Source organism: Phyllopteryx taeniolatus, chromosome 14 (genome assembly GCF_024500385.1).
Source record: "Phyllopteryx taeniolatus isolate TA_2022b chromosome 14, UOR_Ptae_1.2, whole genome shotgun sequence".
Taxonomy (NCBI): domain Eukaryota; kingdom Metazoa; phylum Chordata; class Actinopteri; order Syngnathiformes; family Syngnathidae; genus Phyllopteryx; species Phyllopteryx taeniolatus.
The window spans coordinates 24026066-24046637 of NC_084515.1; the positions used below are offsets into that span (position 1 = coordinate 24026066).

The 20572-nt window shown below is 42.2% G+C and overlaps 1 protein-coding gene across 2 annotated transcripts in view; it reads left to right on the top strand.

The window, feature by feature from the left end:
- Positions 1-599: 599 nt before the first annotated feature.
- Positions 600-20572, top strand: part of LOC133488824 (sodium channel protein type 4 subunit alpha-like) — a 47599-nt gene continuing 27626 nt past the window's right edge. For both annotated transcript variants that reach the window (XM_061797213.1, XM_061797212.1), the window contains exons 1-12: positions 600-981; positions 7206-7512; positions 8355-8472; positions 8718-8808; positions 9585-9713; positions 10337-10428; positions 10522-10764; positions 10857-10920; positions 18447-18588; positions 19157-19354; positions 19428-19610; positions 19722-20093. In XM_061797213.1, coding sequence (XP_061653197.1) covers positions 7246-7512; positions 8355-8472; positions 8718-8808; positions 9585-9713; positions 10337-10428; positions 10522-10764; positions 10857-10920; positions 18447-18588; positions 19157-19354; positions 19428-19610; positions 19722-20093 — 1899 coding nt within the window. In that variant the 5' untranslated portion in view covers positions 600-981; positions 7206-7245. The remainder of the gene's footprint in view (positions 982-7205; positions 7513-8354; positions 8473-8717; positions 8809-9584; positions 9714-10336; positions 10429-10521; positions 10765-10856; positions 10921-18446; positions 18589-19156; positions 19355-19427; positions 19611-19721; positions 20094-20572) is intronic.

Sequence of the window (20572 nt, forward strand, 5' to 3'; positions counted from 1 at the left end):
GAGCAGGTACACCTTATCCGCATGTGCGTCTTCAGATTAGAAAGATCGTTTTTGAACAGCAGAAGGTTGTAGTTTGTAGGCTAAGGCAAATCGTTCTCTTAAATAAGGCCTTGGCTGGGGAATATCTTCCTTTTCCAAATCTGTTGTGTCATCTTTAATGCGTTCCTCTACGTTGCTGCCGTCCCTGTTTTTACCGCCCCAAGATCTCAATCCTCCCTGTGTGTTTTAGGATCGATTTTAAGGTTCTTTTACTAGTTTTAAAACATCTTAACGGTCTTGGGACATCATATCTATCTGATATGCTTTTATCATATGAACTGTCGAGTGGAGGCATAATATGAATATAATAATAATAATAATAACGGCTCAGAAAATGGATGGATGGATGGATGGATAATAATGGGTGATTTTGACAATCCCCCTTTTCGCCCACCATTTTGCAAGGTCACATATCGTGCAATTATGTTTGCACTATTGTCCACTGGAGAGCGCAGTGAGGCAGCGCCACAAAAAAGTAAGCGCTCATGTGATGATCGGGTTTTTGATGAGGCGACCCTGCCTCTTGATGCACTAATCCTCTGCATCCCAGCTGCATCACCCCCCTCGCTGCATCCTCACCACATGGTGTGGAAAGACACAAAACTTTTCTGATGGCTACTATGGAAGTAGCAGTCGAATGGAAGGGAACATCAAAACATGGGCATTACGCACGTGGCCGGTTCCAGTAGGTCCATCATAAGGTGATTAGTGCACTGGCAGTCTAGAAGTGACTTTGGACCGCCAAACTGTGGATTGCACACGCACTCCTCTGTCTGTGTTTTCTGGAGTTTTGGTCCCCGCATGAAGCGCAATAAGACCTAGAAAGAAAGAAAGAAAAAAAAAGAAGACATGGATTTTTCACCAAGGGTTTGTCTGTTGCTTTTTCTGAAAACCCAACAATTTCACTCTGGAAATGATGCTTTAAATCTCAGAGTTTCAGCGGTAAGTAAAATGTCTATATTGCATTTTGACTCTTTACCGTGGTGTTAAACATATGCAAACTTCAATGATTTATGATAATAACGTAAATATATATATATATCAAGAAAATACTTGATTTTATTCCAGAAAGTACACAGTACAACCCCTCCAGGGTTGCGTATAAACATTTCCATATTAGTGATATGCACTCAGTGGTAAAAGTACAAGTACTCATGTACTGTATTAAACAGCAGTTAACATCATTGTTTTGATATAAGGAATTGTTTAGCGGGGGAGTGTGATGATGTACTGTAAGCTGTGGGACCCTTTTTCATGTCATGTATCATGTTCTTACATGTTGCTTCAGGGATAACCGATGTAACTTATAAATGATATATGGAGACTATAGTCGTAAGCTTCCCCAGTTGTAGAGGGGTTGCTGGGTGGGTTTGGGGCAAGGGTTTTTTTCAGACGGGCACAGTTTTAAACACGCATGCAAAGTTTATGGTTTTAAATTAATACACAGGTTGCAGATCTCGGAGCATGAGGTAAGCAGTTGAATTTCAAAAAAATATCTCAATTCATGATAGACGACTGTATGTCATCTGGCACCTGAACAAATCTGAAAAAAAAAGAGTCCAACTCATATACAGAGCTACTGTCAAACAAAATACCGTACATATTTTTTCTATATTAAAAGTTTTTTTTTTCTTTAATCATTACATGTTGTAGAAAAATAATGGGGGTTGGACAGTTAGACAACAGAAACATTGTGTGTCATACATGAATTATATGAATGACACATGTATTTCAATTTTGAAAATATGTAATCTAACAGCATCAAATCAAATTTGTGTGTGTTTTTTTTTTTTTTTTTTAATTTGGTTTTGTTTTTCTGTGGTATCACTTCTAATAACTGTAAAAACCATGCTAGACTAATTGGTTCTTATTTATTGCAAATTGCAGCAACAAAACCTTGAAGATTTAAGTTCTGCGTCATTTTGCTAAGCTTTTGTAGCATACAGTGTTGCCACTCCAACAATGCAGAATGTTGGTAAAATATTACATATTACATTTTAACAGTGGCAACTTCATTGAACAAACGTGTGATCCTTTGACACAAGACAATGCTATTGCAAATCAATGTATGTATAGATCTAAGACATCTTTCCATCTTTGTTCAGATAAAATATCGGAATATAACATAACTGTGTCTTTTGTACAAGGAACGTTCCTGTCCTGAGATCTGCTGCTATTCGAATCCAATTATCATAATTATTTGTAATGGTGATGAGCAAAACACAGCTGTTCATTATAGGAATTTAATTTCATTCATGTTTCGCCCGGCACTTTTTAATACTTTATCACCCACGTTTAAGCTGGCATGCAATTTGAGACAGTTCTCTTTGGCAAATATCCTCCCGATGCTTCTTAATGTAGATGAGTGATATCCATACACGGTGCACTTTAATGATGCCGATTACTGAATACATGCCATAGAGGTGAAACATTACCTTTTCGAGGATATGTACAACAACTTACATCGTGGCAGCAACATCCCAAACTTGGAACCCGCTAATCTTCTTTGTGATGCTGCAAGTGGAACTAGACCTATTTATTGGGATCGAAAATGTGAAAGCACCGGATTCACCCCGTGAGACACGCTGATCTGAGATCAACCTGGGCCAAAATAAGCAGATCAAGTGAAAGCAGATAACAAGCGTCTGACTGATGTATAAAGGGATCAATGCATTTCAGGACAGAAGGAGATGGGAAAACAAAAAAGAACACTTGTTTCTGTCGCAAAAGAAAAAAAATCTTCTCTTTCGTAGCTTTTACTGCTATTAAAATGCCACGCAGAAATCATTATAAGAATGACTTTTTCTGGAAGAGAAAAATCTCTATTTCCATCTGTCTCAAGAGAAACAAGGAATTTATCTTCACTTTTGACTTGTTGTTCGATTTTTTTGGGATATACGCACACATTTTTGAAACTCTTACTTCACTAAACAGAGACTGTGTTAAAACTCAATCAGAACTAAATTAGAATATCATGAACAATTATTTCCATAATTCCAATCATGGAGTTATGGAAGCCCAGATTTCCTTGATGCTTGCTGTCAGTTCTTCTTTGTTTTTGGGTCCGGTGCCCCTCATTTTCCTCTTGATAATACCCCTTAGATTCTCAATGGGGTTTAGATCCGGCGAGTTGGCTGGCCAGTCAAGCACTGTGATGGCATGGGCATCAAACCAGGTTTTGGTGCTTCTGGCGGTATGGGCAGGGTCCAGGTTCTGCTGGAAGATGAAATCTGCATTTCCATACAGATCCTCAGCAGAATTTATCATGAAGTCCTCTAAAACATTCTGGTAGACTGTTACGGTGACCTTGGATTGAAGAAAGCAGAGTTTACCAACAACTGCACTGGACATTGCACCCAAATCATGATTGACTGTGGATATTTCACACTGGACCTCAACCAGCTTGGGTTCTGTTCTTCACCCGTCTTCCTCCAAACTCTTGGACCTTGACCCTTGACCCGAGGAACCCGACAATTGTAGCCCTTCTCCCGGATGCGTCTGAATGTGGTGGTTTTTGAAGCTGTGACTCCCGCCTCCTTCTGCTCTTTCTGGATTTCTGCTAGATTCTTGAATCTTCTCTGATAATCCGCTGAATCCCACGGTCATCTCTTTTGCTGGTGCATCTTCTACTGCCAATTTTCGTCCTTCCACTAGACTTTCCGTTGATATGCTTGGACCCAGCACTCCGTGAACAGCCCGCCCCCTTAGCTATCAACTTTTGTGGTTTACCCATCCTATGGAGGGTATCAGTGATGGTCTTCTGGCCACTTGTCAAGTCTGCAGTCTTCCCCATATTGAAACAAACTGAAACAATTTAATGACACCTGCGGAAACATGTGCAGGTGTTTTGAGTTTAGTAGATGATTAGTGTATGACACTCAGTTTAAAACATTTACGGCCTGCAAAATTTGGGATGATTTCTTCTCAGTATTCAATTTTTTTGAATTCCTGATTTCATGGGTTTTATGAGCTGGAAGCCCAAATAATGTAAAATTAATTGTTGGGCCCTGAATCTATAATCTATGAAGGTTTGTTTTGAATGGAATTATATTTCTTCTGAGCACTCTGGAGAAGGTTTTCGTCCAGGATATCCCTGTACTTGGCCGCGTTCATCTTTCCTTCGATTGCAACCAGTCTCCCTGTCCCTGCAGCTGAAAAACATCCGCACAGCATGATGCTGCCACCACCATGCTTCACTGTTGGGGCTGTATTGGACAGGTGATGAGCAGTGCCTGGTTTTCTCCACACATGTCTTAAATATCTCAGGCAGATGAGTTTTCCCCAGGATGAGTGGGCGTGTACCAATCACAAAGTGGGCAGGAACTTGAATATTAATTGATGAAACTACGTCACACTGATGGCGATTTCAGATCCACCCGTTTTGTAAGCCTTATGCTTGAGTTCTGTTGAAAAATCGCATCGATAAACCAGGTCACAGACTAATTTTGTCCTATGTTATGCATAAAACAGTGGAAGAAAATGCATTTTGATGGAATGGAACCTTTAAGAAATTACAAACATTTAACACCCATATATTCTAATGCAAGTTGTTTGATTCTCCAATGGGGAATGTAGATACATGCACTGGGGAAACCAAGCAACCACTGAGCAGACGCATGGCACAGATGGGCAAACGCCTCGGGTCAAGACTCAGCTGTCTACCTCCACCTCCAAGAGAAGCAGCACTCTTTTGAAGACAAAAATGTTTATGTTCTGGACAGGAAAGAAAGATGGTTTGAAAGAGGAGTGAGAGAAGCCATATACACCAAGGTAGAAAAAAAATTGCTTAACAGAGGAGGGGACTTAGGACAGCCACTTACAATGTCGTCCTTGAATCATTTCAAAGAAATTCAATAATTCTGCCTCCAACAAACAGCACGGCCTCCTTGACCATTAGGTAACTCCACGACCAGTTTACAACTGAATGGAATATCAATGAGGGAGTTTCGACCCAACGACTCTGGTGAACTGACAATGGCCCCTCGGCCAGGCGGCTTAACGGCTCTCCCCCTTTTTTTGCTTTCCAAAAGAATGATTCCATACGTGGTGTGGGCATGCCTCTAAGTTGGAGCATAAATAGTTGCGTTTTCCACACAAACACTGGCTAGTGCGTCCTTGAAGGCCTCTTTATACTCCCACGCTCACGTGACCGACGTATAGGGTACCTATGCAGCACTTGATGTGCACGTGCCAGAAATTGTCAGAATTTTTTTTTTTTTACTTTTAGAAATTATAATATAAACTTCAATCTCATATATTTATTGCAACCATTTTTTTTTTTAATATAGAAAGACTTACATATGATCTTATGGTTAGTTGACCATTCAGTTTTGGCCAGTCTCTAAATGTCAATGCTATTGTGCTGATGTTGGAACTATTTTTAGTGAACCAGCATTGACGACTATCAGACGGAAATAATCCATCAATCCATTTTCGATACCGCTTGTTCTCCTTATAGTCCCGCTTACGTTGGGCGAGAGGCGAAGTACACTTCGGACTGGCATGTTTTGATAATTAACCATTCACACTCACATTTACACCTGTAGGCAGTATTGAGTATTCAGTCCCCCTAGAATTTGTTTTTGGAACGTGGGAGGACGTATGTGCACCCCGACGAAGCCCATGCAAATAAACTCCACACAGGAGAAACTGAGCCAAGGTTCAAATTCAGATTCACTGATTACCGTATTTTCCCGACCATAAGGCGCACCGTATTAAAAGGTGCAGTCTCAGTTATGGGGTCTAGTTCTGCATTTAACACATACATAAGGTGCACCGTATTATTGGGCGCAGGCATGGTAAAGCATACGCTAGCTTAAAACATACGCTAGCATGCATGCACGCTTAAACAATGTTTTTAAAAAGGCAGCGGGAGCAAAACTGAGTTCGGTTGTACTTAATTGAAGTATTTAACAATGTACTCACGTTATTTTATTTTTTTTATCAAAGTCCTCATGTTCTGTATCCGAAATTAACAGCTGGGCAGGTTCTCCATCAAGCACGCCGGGTTCCCTCTCGTCATTGTCGGAGTCAGTCTCGTTGCCGTGCGGCTCCTCAGAAATGATGACCCGCTTTTACGAAAGCTCGAACAACAGTGCAAGCAGACACGTTAGCCAAAGCATCCACAATCCATTCACAAATTGTGGCGTAACTCGCCCGGCGCTGCTAGTCTTAGTAAAGCTGTGTTCGCCATCTGTCATCCATGGCTCCCACGCCGCTCGCAACTTCACTTTGAACGCCCTGTTTACGCCGATGTCCAGCGGTTGGAGTTCCTTCGTCAAGCCTCCCGGAATGATGGAAAGCTCCGAGTTATTGCACTCAGTCGACTGGTGACTGTAGAGACACTTCTCCCGGCTGTTCTTTGCTCATTAATCCATTGCTCGAGTTGGTCTTCCAACTCGGGCCAGCTCGCCTTGTTTCCACGGAAACTCAGCTTCGTCTTCTTGACTTGGCGAAGCTCGTTTTCCTGCTTCCTCCACTTGCAAACCATGGATTCGCTGATCTTGAATTCTCTCGCGGCTGCTCGATTCCCATGTTCCTCCGCGTAACTGACAGCTTACAGTTTAAACTGTGCTTCGTAAGCGTGTCTCTTCGTAAGTGCCATTTTCGTGGGTCCTTAGCCAAACCGATGCACATACCTACTGGGGGCGTGTCTTTGGCCTCCTCTGTCACGCGCACCCTTCCCCCTTTAACGTCTGCATGATGTCCTCAGTCACGTCCGCCTTCCCTCTATATAAGCAGCGTGTCAGCAGGAAATCCCCCCAGTCAGTCAAGCGGATCGCTCGTTAAAGTCACACAACAACATTTACAGATTTTACAGCCCTATAAGGCGCCCCGTCCATTTTGGAGAAAATTTAAGACTTTTAAGTGTGCCTTATGGTCGTGAAAATATGGTAACCAAAACTAGTTATCTGATAACCAGCACCTGCATCTCGAGTGTAATACTGTGTAAATTCTTTTTTGCAAGCTCTGCAGGAAAACTGACAGAGAAACCTTCAGCTCCCCTTTGATGAGTTGTATCATCATGATCATTATTTGAAGAGTGCAATGTCTGTAATTAACATGTTTTTTTTTCAACTTGTCAGTTTGTCTCTTGATTATTATCTCCTCTTTTATTTGACTTTGTCATTTCATTTCATGTCTTCAACCTTATTGCCCATCTCTAGCTGTAAGTAATTTCTAGTACAGAAGAATCAGGATGAAAAGATGGCAGCCATGCTGTTACCAACGGGTCCTGATGGCTTGCGGCTGTTTACTCGTGAATCCTTGGCTGCCTTGGAGCAGCGGATTGCAGAGGAGCAGGCCAAGAATGCCAAGGTTTACAGGGAGGCCCACAAGAACGTGGAGTCATCCAAACCCAGGGTGGACCTGGAGGCGGGCAAGCAGCTGCCGCGCATCTTCGGGGACATCCCTTCAGAACTTGTTGGGGTACCACTGGAAGACATTGATCCATTTTACTTCAAGAACAAGAGAGTGAGTATTGTATTGTGAGTATTGTGGCAAATGTACACTACATTTGAACAATAGATTGCCAAATCCATGTTTTTTTACACGGTTTTAATCACCAACCACCAGTTAAGAAACTATTTTGAAATCTATAATACTGTTCATTTCCTAAAAGAAATAAATGTACTTGTGTTATGCACATGAAAAGGGTCACTGGGCATCTTAAAATAAAAGGCATCATAATATTATTATTATATATTATCATCAATAGTACTTCACTTTGCTTGGCTTGTGGCAAAATGCTTATACAGCGGAACCTCTAAAGTGTTACATTTTGTAATTTGGCTAACATATTTGGGGAGAAACATGCCTCTCAAGTCAAACAAAACTTTGACATTTGTCATGCATTGCAGTCCCTATACAGTACTTAACCTCATCAGTAATGTTAAAATGTTATTTAAGCTTTTCTGATGCCAGCATTTCATTATATACAATGTTTTTGTTGTTTTTTTTTTTTTTTTAGATTTTGATTTGCTTTGTTGGCAGATCTGAGCCATTAATGGGTTGCTTATGGATTATCCACAGATGACAAAATATTTAAATAAATGCCACATCTGTTGGGGAAAGGTTTCAGGCTGCTTTGCTTCGGAGTTTGCTTTTATGCATGACACTTTCTTGGAAGCAAAAGCGCTTAGAGCAGAGGTTTACAGTATGCAGATGCTCGACTGAACCCTTCGACTTTTTTCGTAGTTTAAGTCAACATTAAGTGTAACCAGACCACATATAGAAGATCTACCGGTATGTCTGCTGTTTACATAATGTTATTAACAAATGAATTATGATTTGTGTGTCTTTGTTTTTCCCGCCAGACTTTTATAGTACTTAACAAAGGGAAGGCTATCTTCAGATTCAGTGCCACATCTGCTCTTTACATATTCAGCCCATTCCACTTCATCAGGTCGATCGCCATCAAAGTTTTAGTCCATTCATATCCTTTTTGTTTTGGTGGAAATAATGCGTTGCATCACATTGTATCTAAGTTGATTGCTTAGTGATCATAATACATTAAACAATGTCATTGTGAATAAGCCAATTCCTGATTCTAATTTCTCTGCGAATGTTACATTTTTGATACAGCTTTGTAATGGTCCTCTGTCATCGCAAACCAATATTACTGAATTTATATGTGTAAATGCACATTTAGCAGTACACTTTCCTTAACTCCTTGTCCACATTGTTCAGCCTGTTCATAATGTTCACCATTCTGACCAACTGTTTCTTCATGGCTATGTCTGACCCAGCACCTTGGACCAAACACCTAGAGTAAGTCCTAACAGTATTATTAGCTGTCTCCAGAGGTGGGTAGTCAATTATTGTACTCAATAATATAAGACTATGTAGCATGACAAAACTGTTGTTTTTCGGAGTCAGTAAAGTAAATTCTCACTCGACTGTTCTCCACCCCCAATCACTTTGATTGGCCCACGAAGGACACACGTGTGGTCATGTGACAAACATGGGGTCACGTGACTGACTTCTGCCGTCTGATTGCTAAATTGGAGTCAAATGAGACTCATGATCACGTTGGATTGGCCGCAACGGCGCCCTATGCGGGAGTCGATTGCAGTTTCTACACTACTTCAAACTATAGTCACTATAATAAACATACTACTAAATTAAAGAGCAACACTGTGTTGCTTGGGTTCATATTTCATTTTTTGTTGAGATTGAGATTAGATAGTAACATGATTCTATTAGGTGACTTCTAATAAATAGCATGCCAACCGGTGGCAGAGTAAGGACATGAGAGTGTCATCAAGGTTTTCATTGATTTTTTTATTATTAATCAAATTCTATCTTAAATAGCTATTGAAATGAGTAATGTGGATTTTTCTCTGAACTCCTGGGATTAAAAAAAAAAAATATTCAAACTATATTCCTCCACAGTACTAGTTGCTGCGTAATATTAATATTTCTGTATTTTCATCAATTTGTTTCAGCCAGATCTGTGTTTGACATTTCAGTTTCTTGCCTTCTCTTTTGTTTTTACTTTTCTTATTCTTGTTCACTACTATTATTATTATTTTTTTTTTTTTCAGATATACTTTCACTGCCATTTACACTTTTGAGTCAGCAATAAAGATATTCGCTCGTGGATTTTGTGTAGTTCCTTTTACCTTTTTGAGGGACCCGTGGAACTGGTTGGACTTCAGTGTCATCGTCATGGCGTAAGTAACAATATCATTTTGTGACGACTGCATTGTGTGCTATATCAGTGAGCATATTTTGACGACCAACAACGCAGGCTGTGTATCAGATCTTTTGAAGATGCTACGTCGTTTGAGTCATGCTAGTCTGAAAGGGCATGATGAAGGATCATTTGAATGATTGACTTGGCCCTGCCATGCGTTTGGAAGGGTGCCGTGTAGTATAATAACAACATACGGAAATTCTGATTGATTTGCGATAGACGCACCGAACCCCTCCAAACTAAGCTATGCTAAGCTAAGCTAACATTCAATGAATGTGGTGCAGGGCCAACCAAAGACTATTTGTCGGTGACATAGATAGATGAACAAGGATACATTATTTGTAGTAAATTAACAATAGTTTTCGGACCAACTAAGTGAAATTGGATCATTTCAGCACATCTGATGATCCCTCATGACACACAAATGTTGGGAATCGTTGGTCTAAAGAGCACTATTTGCAAATGAATTGCAATGACCTTTTATTTAAAATGTATCTAATGTCCCAATTCCAATATTATGGACTCTATTAATGTAAAATGATGCTGTAGGATTGAACTATATGAATCAATAATTGTTGTGATGTTTTCTTCTAATTCCAGTTATGTAACAGAATTTATAGACCTTGGCAATGTATCTGCACTAAGAACCTTCAGAGTGCTACGAGCCCTAAAAACCATCTCAGTTATACCCGGTAATACACAGTTCCAAGCTGTTTGACATCTGGTCTCATTCATTCCAGCTATGCACCAACTACCCATATGTTGAAATCCCCTCATCCACGCAGGTCTGAAGACCATCGTAGGAGCTCTGATCCAGTCTGTGAAAAAGCTAGCAGATGTGATGATCCTGACCGTCTTTTGTCTCAGTGTGTTTGCCCTCATTGGCCTGCAGCTTTTCATGGGGATTTTGCGACAAAAGTGTATTCGCAGCGTCACACACTGCGTCAACTCCTCCTATAGTCCGAATACATCTTTCATCTGCAACAACAGAACCTGGAATTCCAGGGAAGACTTTCTCACCAGCGAAGGTAAACTCAATCCGTTATGATGTGATATAGTTATTTCTCAAGATAGAATATGACATTTAAGAGAATGCTGTTTTTGTTCCCATTTTCTTTAGATAATTTTTACAAAGTTGAAGGAGCAAAGGATGCTTTGATATGTGGATATGGCAGTGATGCAGGGTAAGTTGTTAACTTGTAAATCATCTGCATGATGTTATGTAATAGTAAAACATCTAGTGGCCTTTGATCACATGCGTGTCATGTTTACAGGCCCCAGGCTTGGTGCAAATAGTCTTTACAGAACCAGCACAAAGAGATACCAAAACAAGATGATGTGGCTCTATATTTTAGTCCATGACATAATGTATAGAGGACTGATCCTGTCAGAGGGATTGGGGGTGGGGGGTGGGGTGGGGGGGTTGTTTTGTGAGGGAGTGTTATCGCGTGAGAGGCTGTCCGCAAGACGACATGCAGTGTGGATTATCGCCATAGTCCCACTGGCACCCTGTACCGAGAGGAACGGAGTTGCCAGCTGGAGAGAGAGGAATCTTTGGGGATTTCATCATCTCAAAAGCTCCACATAATGATGAGGTTGAACCAGAGTGGACTGGATCACTGGATCATTGGATTGATTGATATTCTGCTGCTATGGTTGTGAAAAGAAATTTTGCCGTTTGAGTTCTTAGAAGTGTATCAGACCGAATTGCAAACACATAATACGCAGCGATTACCAAATAAAATTGGTTCATAAGCAATTTAAATGTATGGGGTAATAGATGTGATGAGAATCGGTCAACATGTACAACAATCCTACGTGCAGTGAAGGACTGTTTCTGGTGTCACACTGTGCCTGTCACAGGAAATGTGTGACACCATCCAAATATTGCTACTCAGCCTACATACGGAATAATCCTATAAATCTGCAAATGCTTTTGAAACAAGCACAACTGGATGACTCTCCCCACGCCAGGCCCAGTTCAGGGGTTATAGTGAACGAAATACCCATCTGTGTCAATCTGAATTCCTGTTTCAACAAATGCTTTATGTGACTGAAGGTTGTTTTTTAAAAAATATATATATATTTTATTCTTTTTTTTTTTTTTTTTTGTTAGGTGAATAGACAAAAAAGGAAGAGTGCGCTTTTTTTAATGGAATTTTTGAACGAATGTACTGTATTTCTAATACCTCATGGTGGTTAATCCTAAACATCTGCCATGTAAAAAAAATTTAAAAAAAAATAATAATAATAATACAACTGATTTTAATTTAATCCATAGACTTTAAATGCAACATGAGATAGAGACAGAGTTGCTCAATACACTTATTGCATAATGGTTCTTACTCCCCTTCCCATGGGCTCACCACCTGTGGGAGGGGCCATAGGGGTCGGGTGCAATGCGAGCCGGGCGGTGGCAGAAGGCGGGGACCTTGGCGATCCGATCCCCGGCTGCAGAAGCTGGCTCTAGGGACGTGGAATGTCACCTCTCTGGCAGGTAAGAAGCCAGAGCTGCTGTGTGAGGTCGAGAAGTTCCGACTCGATATAGTCAGGCTCGCCTCCACACACGGCTTGGGCTCTGGTACCAGTCCTCTCGAGAAGGGTGTGACTCTCTTCCACTCTGGAGTTGCCCATGGTGAGAGGCGCCGAGCAGGTGTGGGTATACTTATTGCCCCCCGGGGTTCACCCCGGTGGATGAGAGGGTAGCCTAAACAGCAGTTCAGAGTACCCACCCTTTTTGGAGTCCTTAGAGGGGTACTGGAGAGCACTCCCACTGGGGACTCCATCGTTCTGCTGGGGGACTTCAGTGCTCACGTGGTCAATGACAGTGAGACCTGGAAGGGTATGACTGGGAGGACTTGCGCCCCCCCTGACCAGAACCCGAGTGGTGTTTTGTTACTGGACTTCTGTGCTCATCACGGATTGTCCATAACGAACACCATGTTCAAACATAAGGGTGTCTACACGTGTACTTGGCACCAGGACACACTCGATCGCCGTTCGAGGATCGACTTTGTGGTTGTGTCATCGGACTTGCGACCGCATGTCTTGGACATTCAGATGAAGAGAGTGCGGAGGCTGTCAACAGATCACCACCTGGTGGTGAGTTGGCTCCGATGGTAGGGGAAGATGCCGGTCCAACCTGGCAGGCCCAAATGTATTGTAAGGGTCTGCTGGGTTTGCTGTCAGAAGGAGTTTCAACTCCCACCTCCGGTAGAACTTCACCCATGTCCCGGGGAGGCGGGGGACATTGAGTCCGAGTGGTCCATGTTTCGCGCCTCCATTGCTGAGGCGGCTGACTGGAGCTGTGGCCGTAAGGTGGTTGTGGCAGCAATCCTCGAACCCGTTGGTGGACACCAGCGGTGAGGGATCCCGTCAAGCTGAAGAAGGAGTTCTATCGGGCCTTTTTGGCCTGTGGGACTCCTGAGGCAGCTGATGGGTTCCGGCTGGCCAAGCGGAACGCTGCTTTGATGGTCACTGAGGCAAAAAGGGGGCGGGGGCAGGGTACGGTGAGGCCATGGAAAACAGTGACCGTGTCCCTTGGGAAGTTCTGTGCTTCAGGAGTATGGTGTACCGAACCCTTTCTAGGTGCAGCCGAGGCGTAGAGGTGGTCCGGTTTGGTGGCCTCTGTATTGCATCTCTGTTTTTTGCAGATGATGTGGTTCTGTTGGCTTCATCAAGCCGTGATCTCCAACTCTCACTGGAGCGTTTCGCAGCCGAGTGTGAAGCGGCTGGGATGAAAATCAGCACCTCCAAATCTGAGACCATGGTCCTCAGTCAGAAAAGGGTGGCGTGCCCGCTCCCCAAGTGGATGAGTTCAAGTATCTTAGGGTCTTTTTCACGAGTGAGGGAAGAATGGAATGGGAGATCGTGAGGAAGATCAGTGCAGCATCTGCGGTGGTGTCCGTTGTGGTGAAGAAGTAGCTAAGCCGAAAGGTGAAGCTCTCACTTTACCGGTCGATCTACATTCCTCCCCTCACCTGTGGTCATGGGCTGTGGGTCGTGACCATAGGTGAGGGTAGGAAAGAAGATCCCAGATACAAAAGCGGCTGAAATGAGTTTCCTTTAGCATTTCATTTAGTCTTAATAATACAATTAAGACAATATACAATACAGCAACAAGGTGACAGTCCAAGGAATAAAAGAAGAAAAAAGACTGATACAGTACCCTTAAAGTACCAGTTCAAATATTTGATTGGGCAGTACAACCCTAAAGGTCAAACATAAAATGTTGCACAGAAAATAGAAATAATCTATTCCAGGGTTTCCATCATAAAAAAAATATTAAAGCTGTTTTATTATTAAACTTTATTTAAGTCATACAAGTGTAAAGAAAGTGTGTAAAAATACAATGTAGAAAATAATAAAACATTTGTTTATTGTTAACTTGTTTATTGTTAACAGGCACATTGACAAACGTGCAGAGAGACGAACAAATTCCAATCTTTATGACTCTATTTGATATTAGATCTTAATAGGCAGCTTGTTGAACATTTTAAAGTCAACTGAGAGCTGATATAGACAGCGGTTTTAACAAATTATTATTTTACGGCATGACGTTGGAGGTTATTTCCCCGTTTCCATGGGAATCAGTCAGGCTTGAATGTTGTTGTTTTAATCTCTCCCTCCTCACCTATCCTCCAAAAAAGCACAGGGACTTAATCTCCTAAGAAGTCAAATCTGACTCAGTGACTTGTGTTCATTTCAGAGGGAAAAGCAGATACGCTTAAGGGCATTAAAGGGGAAACTGCATCATTTTAGGTCAGTAAGATCAGACCGATCCAGCTGTTCCACAGTTTACCTACAAGTTACTGCTGTGCTGTTTTTTGTTGATTGTGCTCACGCCTTTTCTGGAACAAGTTCACTGACACGCATATCAAGGTTTTTAATCTTTTATTCTGTTTTACCTGTGTGTCTCTAGGACTGTGTAAAAATAAGAGTGATGAGATGATGATTTGTTTTGTTCTCCACATGCAAATACTGTATGTGCATACTGTCTTTGACAAAAAATATCCTGGCTAATATTGGTTTTGTCAGATTGGTATCTCCATTGCTAATATATTTTCTCAACAAAGTGATCATCAGCTACTGTATTATTTTGATGGAACTTCCTGAGGCTGGCTGTGGAGACAAGATATTAAGCAGGTCAGGATGGAGGACGTAAAACATAGAGGATGCTTAATCTTTTGAGTGTATTCCAACAAGTAATCCCTTTCCAAATTAAAGCTTTGGATAGGGTATGATGACACAAACACACGCAGAAAAGCCTGCACAGATACTACTAGGCTACAAGAGTGCACAAAAATACACATTCAATTATATATCTATATATATATATATATATATATATAGATATATATAGGCGGCACGGTGGATGACTGGTTAGCACATCTGCCTCACAGTTTTGAGGACCATGGTACAAATCCGGCCTCATCTCTGTGGAGTTTGCATGCTCTCCCTGTGCCTGCATGGGTTTTCGCTGGGCACTCCGGTTTCCTCCCACATCCCCAAAACATGCATGGTAGGTTGATTGAAGACTCCAAATTGCCCGTAGGTGTGAATGTGATTGCAAATGGTTGTTTGTTTGTACGTGCCCTGCGATTGGCTGGCGACCAATTCAGGGTGTACCCCGCCTCTCTCATCAAGCCCGCGACCCCAGTGAGGATAAACGGTACGGAAAATGAATTAATGAATGTACGATCTTTTCGTGTTACCCATTGCTCTTGCTCTCTCTCAATATGTTATATGTGTTTAGGCCTCTCATGATAGCAAATTTTTTACCACACGATATATTTTCCCAAAAACTATCACGTTTTTTTTATGCCACTGATGTCATGATAATGCAAGTACATCCTTTTTAAGAACAATTCACTTTTAATTCCAAGAATAGTGAACATTGACACTGTAATGTCGAACTATAAATATATTTGATGAAAAAATATACACTGAACAAAAATATAAATGCAACAATTTTGTTTTTGCTCCCATTTTCCGTGAACTGGACTCAAAGATCTGAAACTTTTTCTACGTACACAAAAGGCCGAAATATTGTTCATAAATCTGTCTAAATCTGTATTAGTGAGCATTTCTCCTTTGTCAAGATAATCCGTCCCACCATATGCCCAGGTGTGGCATATAACAGCTGCTAATTAGACAGCATGATTATTGCACAGGTGTGCCTTAGGCTGGCCACAATAAAAGGCCACACTGAAATGTGCAGTTTTTGCTTTATTGTGAGGGTCTTGGGGGGGTCAGAAAACTAGTCAGTATCTGGTGTGACAACCATTTGCCTCACGCAGTACAACACATCTCCTTCGCATAGAATTGATCATCTTGTTGATTGTGGCCTGTGGAATGCTGATCCACTCCTCTTCAATGGCTGTGCGAAGTTGCTGGATATTGGCAGGAACTGGAGCACGCTGTCATACTGTATACGCCGATCCAGAGCATCCCCAACATGCTCAATGGGTGACGTGTCCGGAGAGTATGCTGGCCATGCAACAACTGGGATGTTTTCAGCTCCCAGGAATTGTGTACAGATCGTTGCAACATGAGGCCGTGCGTTGTCTCGAGGTGTATACGGTATCTCTGTGCATTCAAAATGCCATCAATAAAATGCACCTGTGTTCGTTGCCCATAACATACGCTTGCCCATACCATAAGCCCACCGCCACCAAGGGCCACTCGATCCACAACGTTGACATCAGCAAACCGCTCACCCACACGACGCCACACATGCTGCCTGCCATCTGCCCTGAACAGTGAAAACCGGGATTCATCCGTGAAGAGAACACCTCTCCAACGTGCCAGACGCCATCGAATATGAGCATTGGCCCACTCAAGTCGGTTACGACCACAAACTGCAGTCAGGTCGAGACCCCGATGAGGACGACAAGCATGCAATGAGCTTCCCTGAGACGGTTTCCGACAGTTTGTGCAGAAATTATTTGGTTATGCAAACTGATTGTTGCAGCAGCTGCCCGGGTGGGTGGTCTCAGACGATCTTGGAGGTGAACATGTTGGATGTGGAGGTCCTGGGCTGCTGTGGTTACACGTGGTCTGCGGTTGTGAAGCCGGTTGGATGTACTGCCAAATTGTCTGAAACGCCTTTGGAGACGGCTTATGGGAGAGAAATGAACATTCAGTTCACGGACAACAGCTCCGTTTATATTTTTGTTCAGTATAAATAAAACAGACTCAAGCTCTATTCCCAAAAATTGCACTTCAACAAATTTGGCACGGCGATATAAACAGGCAATATACTGCCAATCAAGTTTCCAGTTGGTTAACAAAAACGTAGCACAATAAATAACAACACAACAAGTAGATCAGAGCTACCTGTTTTGATTCAAGATTTGTCCTACTTTTGAAAAGTGCAAACTTTCTTTAAACGCTGCTTTGTCAACATGTTCAATGGCTACATCTCTTACAATAGTAACGCTATACTGTACATAGTGAGGGCATACGTGCGCCATATTCACGTTTGTATTTACATTGTTGGGCAAAAGGTTCCATAGTTGTAAAAATTAATAAATATATAAATAAATACAAAAATCATACAGTAGATCGATAAAGGACTATAGCTTTATGGTAAATTGAAAAAAAAACACAACAAGCCAGTCGCAGGGCACAAACAAATGGCCAATGTGTATGTAATCATGATATATTTGGACATTACAGTAGCACCGGGTAACAAGTGCACTACTTTCAAGGTGCACCCGCTCTATTTAATGGCTGTGCACAGGAGTTTCTTATATTTTGCTTACCTTCTTATTTACATGTGAGAAGCAATGTGTTAAAAACAACTCTCAGTATGATAGAGCAGCTCCACGCCATTAATGAATATTGTTAAATGAATACCTCTCTGATTGTGTCAATCAAGACTAAGCAGTATTCTCTTTGTAACAACAGAATGTTTGCTACAGGTCTTGTAATCATTAGATGACACTATTTTGATTATTATTACCTACGAAACGTTCGGTGGCGAGGTGCAAGTGGTAGACTGGTGGTTGTCTTGAATTGTTACATTTGACTCCAAGGTCAGCTCATTTCTGACCTTACGTGTTGAGGATTGCAGCAAAGGTAAGCGATATGAGACGATGATGATGATGATGATGATGATGATGATGAAGCCTTTTCTGTCCTCACTGCTGCATATTAGCAGCCCAGCCGGCTGGTTGTTGGTGAGATGTCCAGCTGTTCTCACAGCAGCACTCTTTGCCCATCTGTCTCCCAGTCATTATGAAATTATTCTGCACTCAGATTGACACGGCAGCCCGGCTTGATCTTTGCTGCCGGACCTAAATATTTGCTGTAATGCCACCACGATGACAATGAAGCTCAGAAATGGAGGCAACGAACGGAAAAATATTTGAACCTCTGTTTGATATCCATCTGTCTTGGCATATAATCTCTTCTGCTGTGGTGCATTTTAGTGCAGCAGAGTGGGATGAATTTCAAGTGCCCTCCTCAGTTGAAATAATAGTGATGATAACAGTGATATGGACTTACTGAGTCGCCCGCTTCTCTCTGCTGCCAAGTCAAAGGCCACGAGGCTGAATGTTGATGTTTTTAACCCCGTTACAGCGGCACACACGCTATCACCGATACAGTATACTATATCTATGCCAGATGCTTTTGATTTAATTGTGCACTGCCTTTGCTAATCCAGACTGTCCTTTAATAACATCTATGTACACTTCCATTACAGGAAGTGTCCAGAAGGATTTGACTGCCTCAAGGTTGGAAGAAATCCAAACTATGGCTACACCAGCTTTGATACTTTCGGCTGGGCTTTTCTGGCACTTTTCCGTCTCATGACCCAAGACTACTGGGAAAAACTATTTCACCAGGTTCAGTCTCACTTTTCAATTCACCATTGTTCTCTAATTCCAAACTGCTCAGCCAAGAAATTATCAAATTCATTGTATAATCAGGCCTTGTATACATAGTGTTATGTGCAGTACATTTCACCCACTCATACATTGTCAATTTAAAAATAAACGTCCCGAAATCCATTATTTAAACATTGTAAATGAATGAAATCGTACGGAAGCTAAAATTCTTAATTCAACATTGTTAGAGCACTTATTCAGTTAAAAAATGTCACCAATTATTGTAATCTATGAGATAATAAATTCAATGTATTTAGAATTCATTTTTCTTTTTAATTAAACCCTATTTTGGGGGGTTTAGCAGGACAACGGCGTATGTGCATTGTGCGCCTGTAAAATCGTCATTGCCTTTGACATCTTATTCTACTGTTGCTAATGTTGCTAAACTGGTATTAGCATTTCACAAGTGTGACTTCCGTTTTAAGACCACTTTAAGATCCAGTGCTTTGCTTTTCGAGCAATACATTGTAGTACAGTAGTTTATTTTACCATTATGACAAGGGTGTTGTGTTTTTCCATCTTCAAGACTCTTCGCTCAGCGGGAAAGACCTACATGGTGTTCTTTGTACTGGTTATCTTCCTGGGCTCGTTCTACCTGGTCAATCTGATCCTGGCCGTTGTCGCCATGGCCTATGAGGAGCAGAATCAGGCGACCATTGCTGAGGCCTGGCAGAAGGAGAGGGAGTTTCAAATGGCCATGGAGCATCTCCGTCGGGAGCAAAGAGTATGTGCTGAGCGAGCAGTCGGAGAGGATTTGCATGTCGTTCCGATTTAACGTAGTTACTCTCTGTGTGAAGCTCGCAGCAAAAAGGCAAGTACAGGATACCGACTCCATCTTGTCCCCGGAGTTGTCTCCATTCTGTGCCAAGTTAGGAAGTATGAGGCGATGCAGCACGAAAAGGAGGCGATCTCACAGGACCTTATCGGAAGAAACTGCCGAGGAAGCTGAAGACAAGCTTGACCCACTAGATGAGCCAAAGGTACCTCATGCAGCCAATCAGTGCATTGATTGCTAGATAAATTTCCACATGTAAATATATAAATTATATAAAGTGCATCCCTAATTAGAACAAATGTATCTTTCTGTGTAGCCTCCTTTGTCTCCCCTTCCAGCCCACCCCCTTCTGGCCACACTCTCCTCTCACCCCCTCAGCACCAGGCGAGGAAGCCAGATCAGCATCTTCAGCTCATTCCGGGTGCGCAACAACTCAGAGGCTGACTTCGGGGATGACGAGTACAGCATCCATGGGGACGCTTTCAGAAGCCGGACCAGTTCAACTGCAACACACTGGAAGAGGAGGACAGGCAGTGTGAGGAGCCACTGCTCCCAAGTCTTCATCCCCAGTCTCACAGTAAACGGACGGCTCAACGTTTCGCTGGACCACAATGGAGTCGCGACAGTGGGGCCACAGACCCTTAGCTCCCTGCCCGCTTACAGCATGGAGAGGATCAAGGAGGACACAGTGAGAGCTCTATTTTTGTAGCCGGCGGAGCCGTGATTCGGTGTAACAACTTGCATATTTAGATTTTTGTGCAAGCGTGTGTTTGACAATTTGGTAGACCTGTCTGCGCCAAGCTGGGCGTGTCAGCAATGCGAAGGTATACTCTTGGGGATGCTATTGGCGGAGTGATATTTTAGTGTTAGGAAGTCCATCCAAACCAGGGGTCTCAAACTCTCGGCCAGGGAGTCAATTGAGGCTTGCGGGACGATATTTTGTGACTACTGCCCTATTTGACATCAAAGTTTAGTTTTAGTGCAGCCCGTGCGTTTTTTGCCGAGTCGTTGCCCTGGGCATTTAAAAAAATAAATTCATACAATTCACTCATAAGCTACCATAGCTCAGGCTCATGACAGCTTTCGGCAGTGTTTGTGTTTGTCAACAAGTTAGGCAACGTGAATTAGCATTGCAATTCGGAAGTACACCAAGTTGAAGGAAAATTG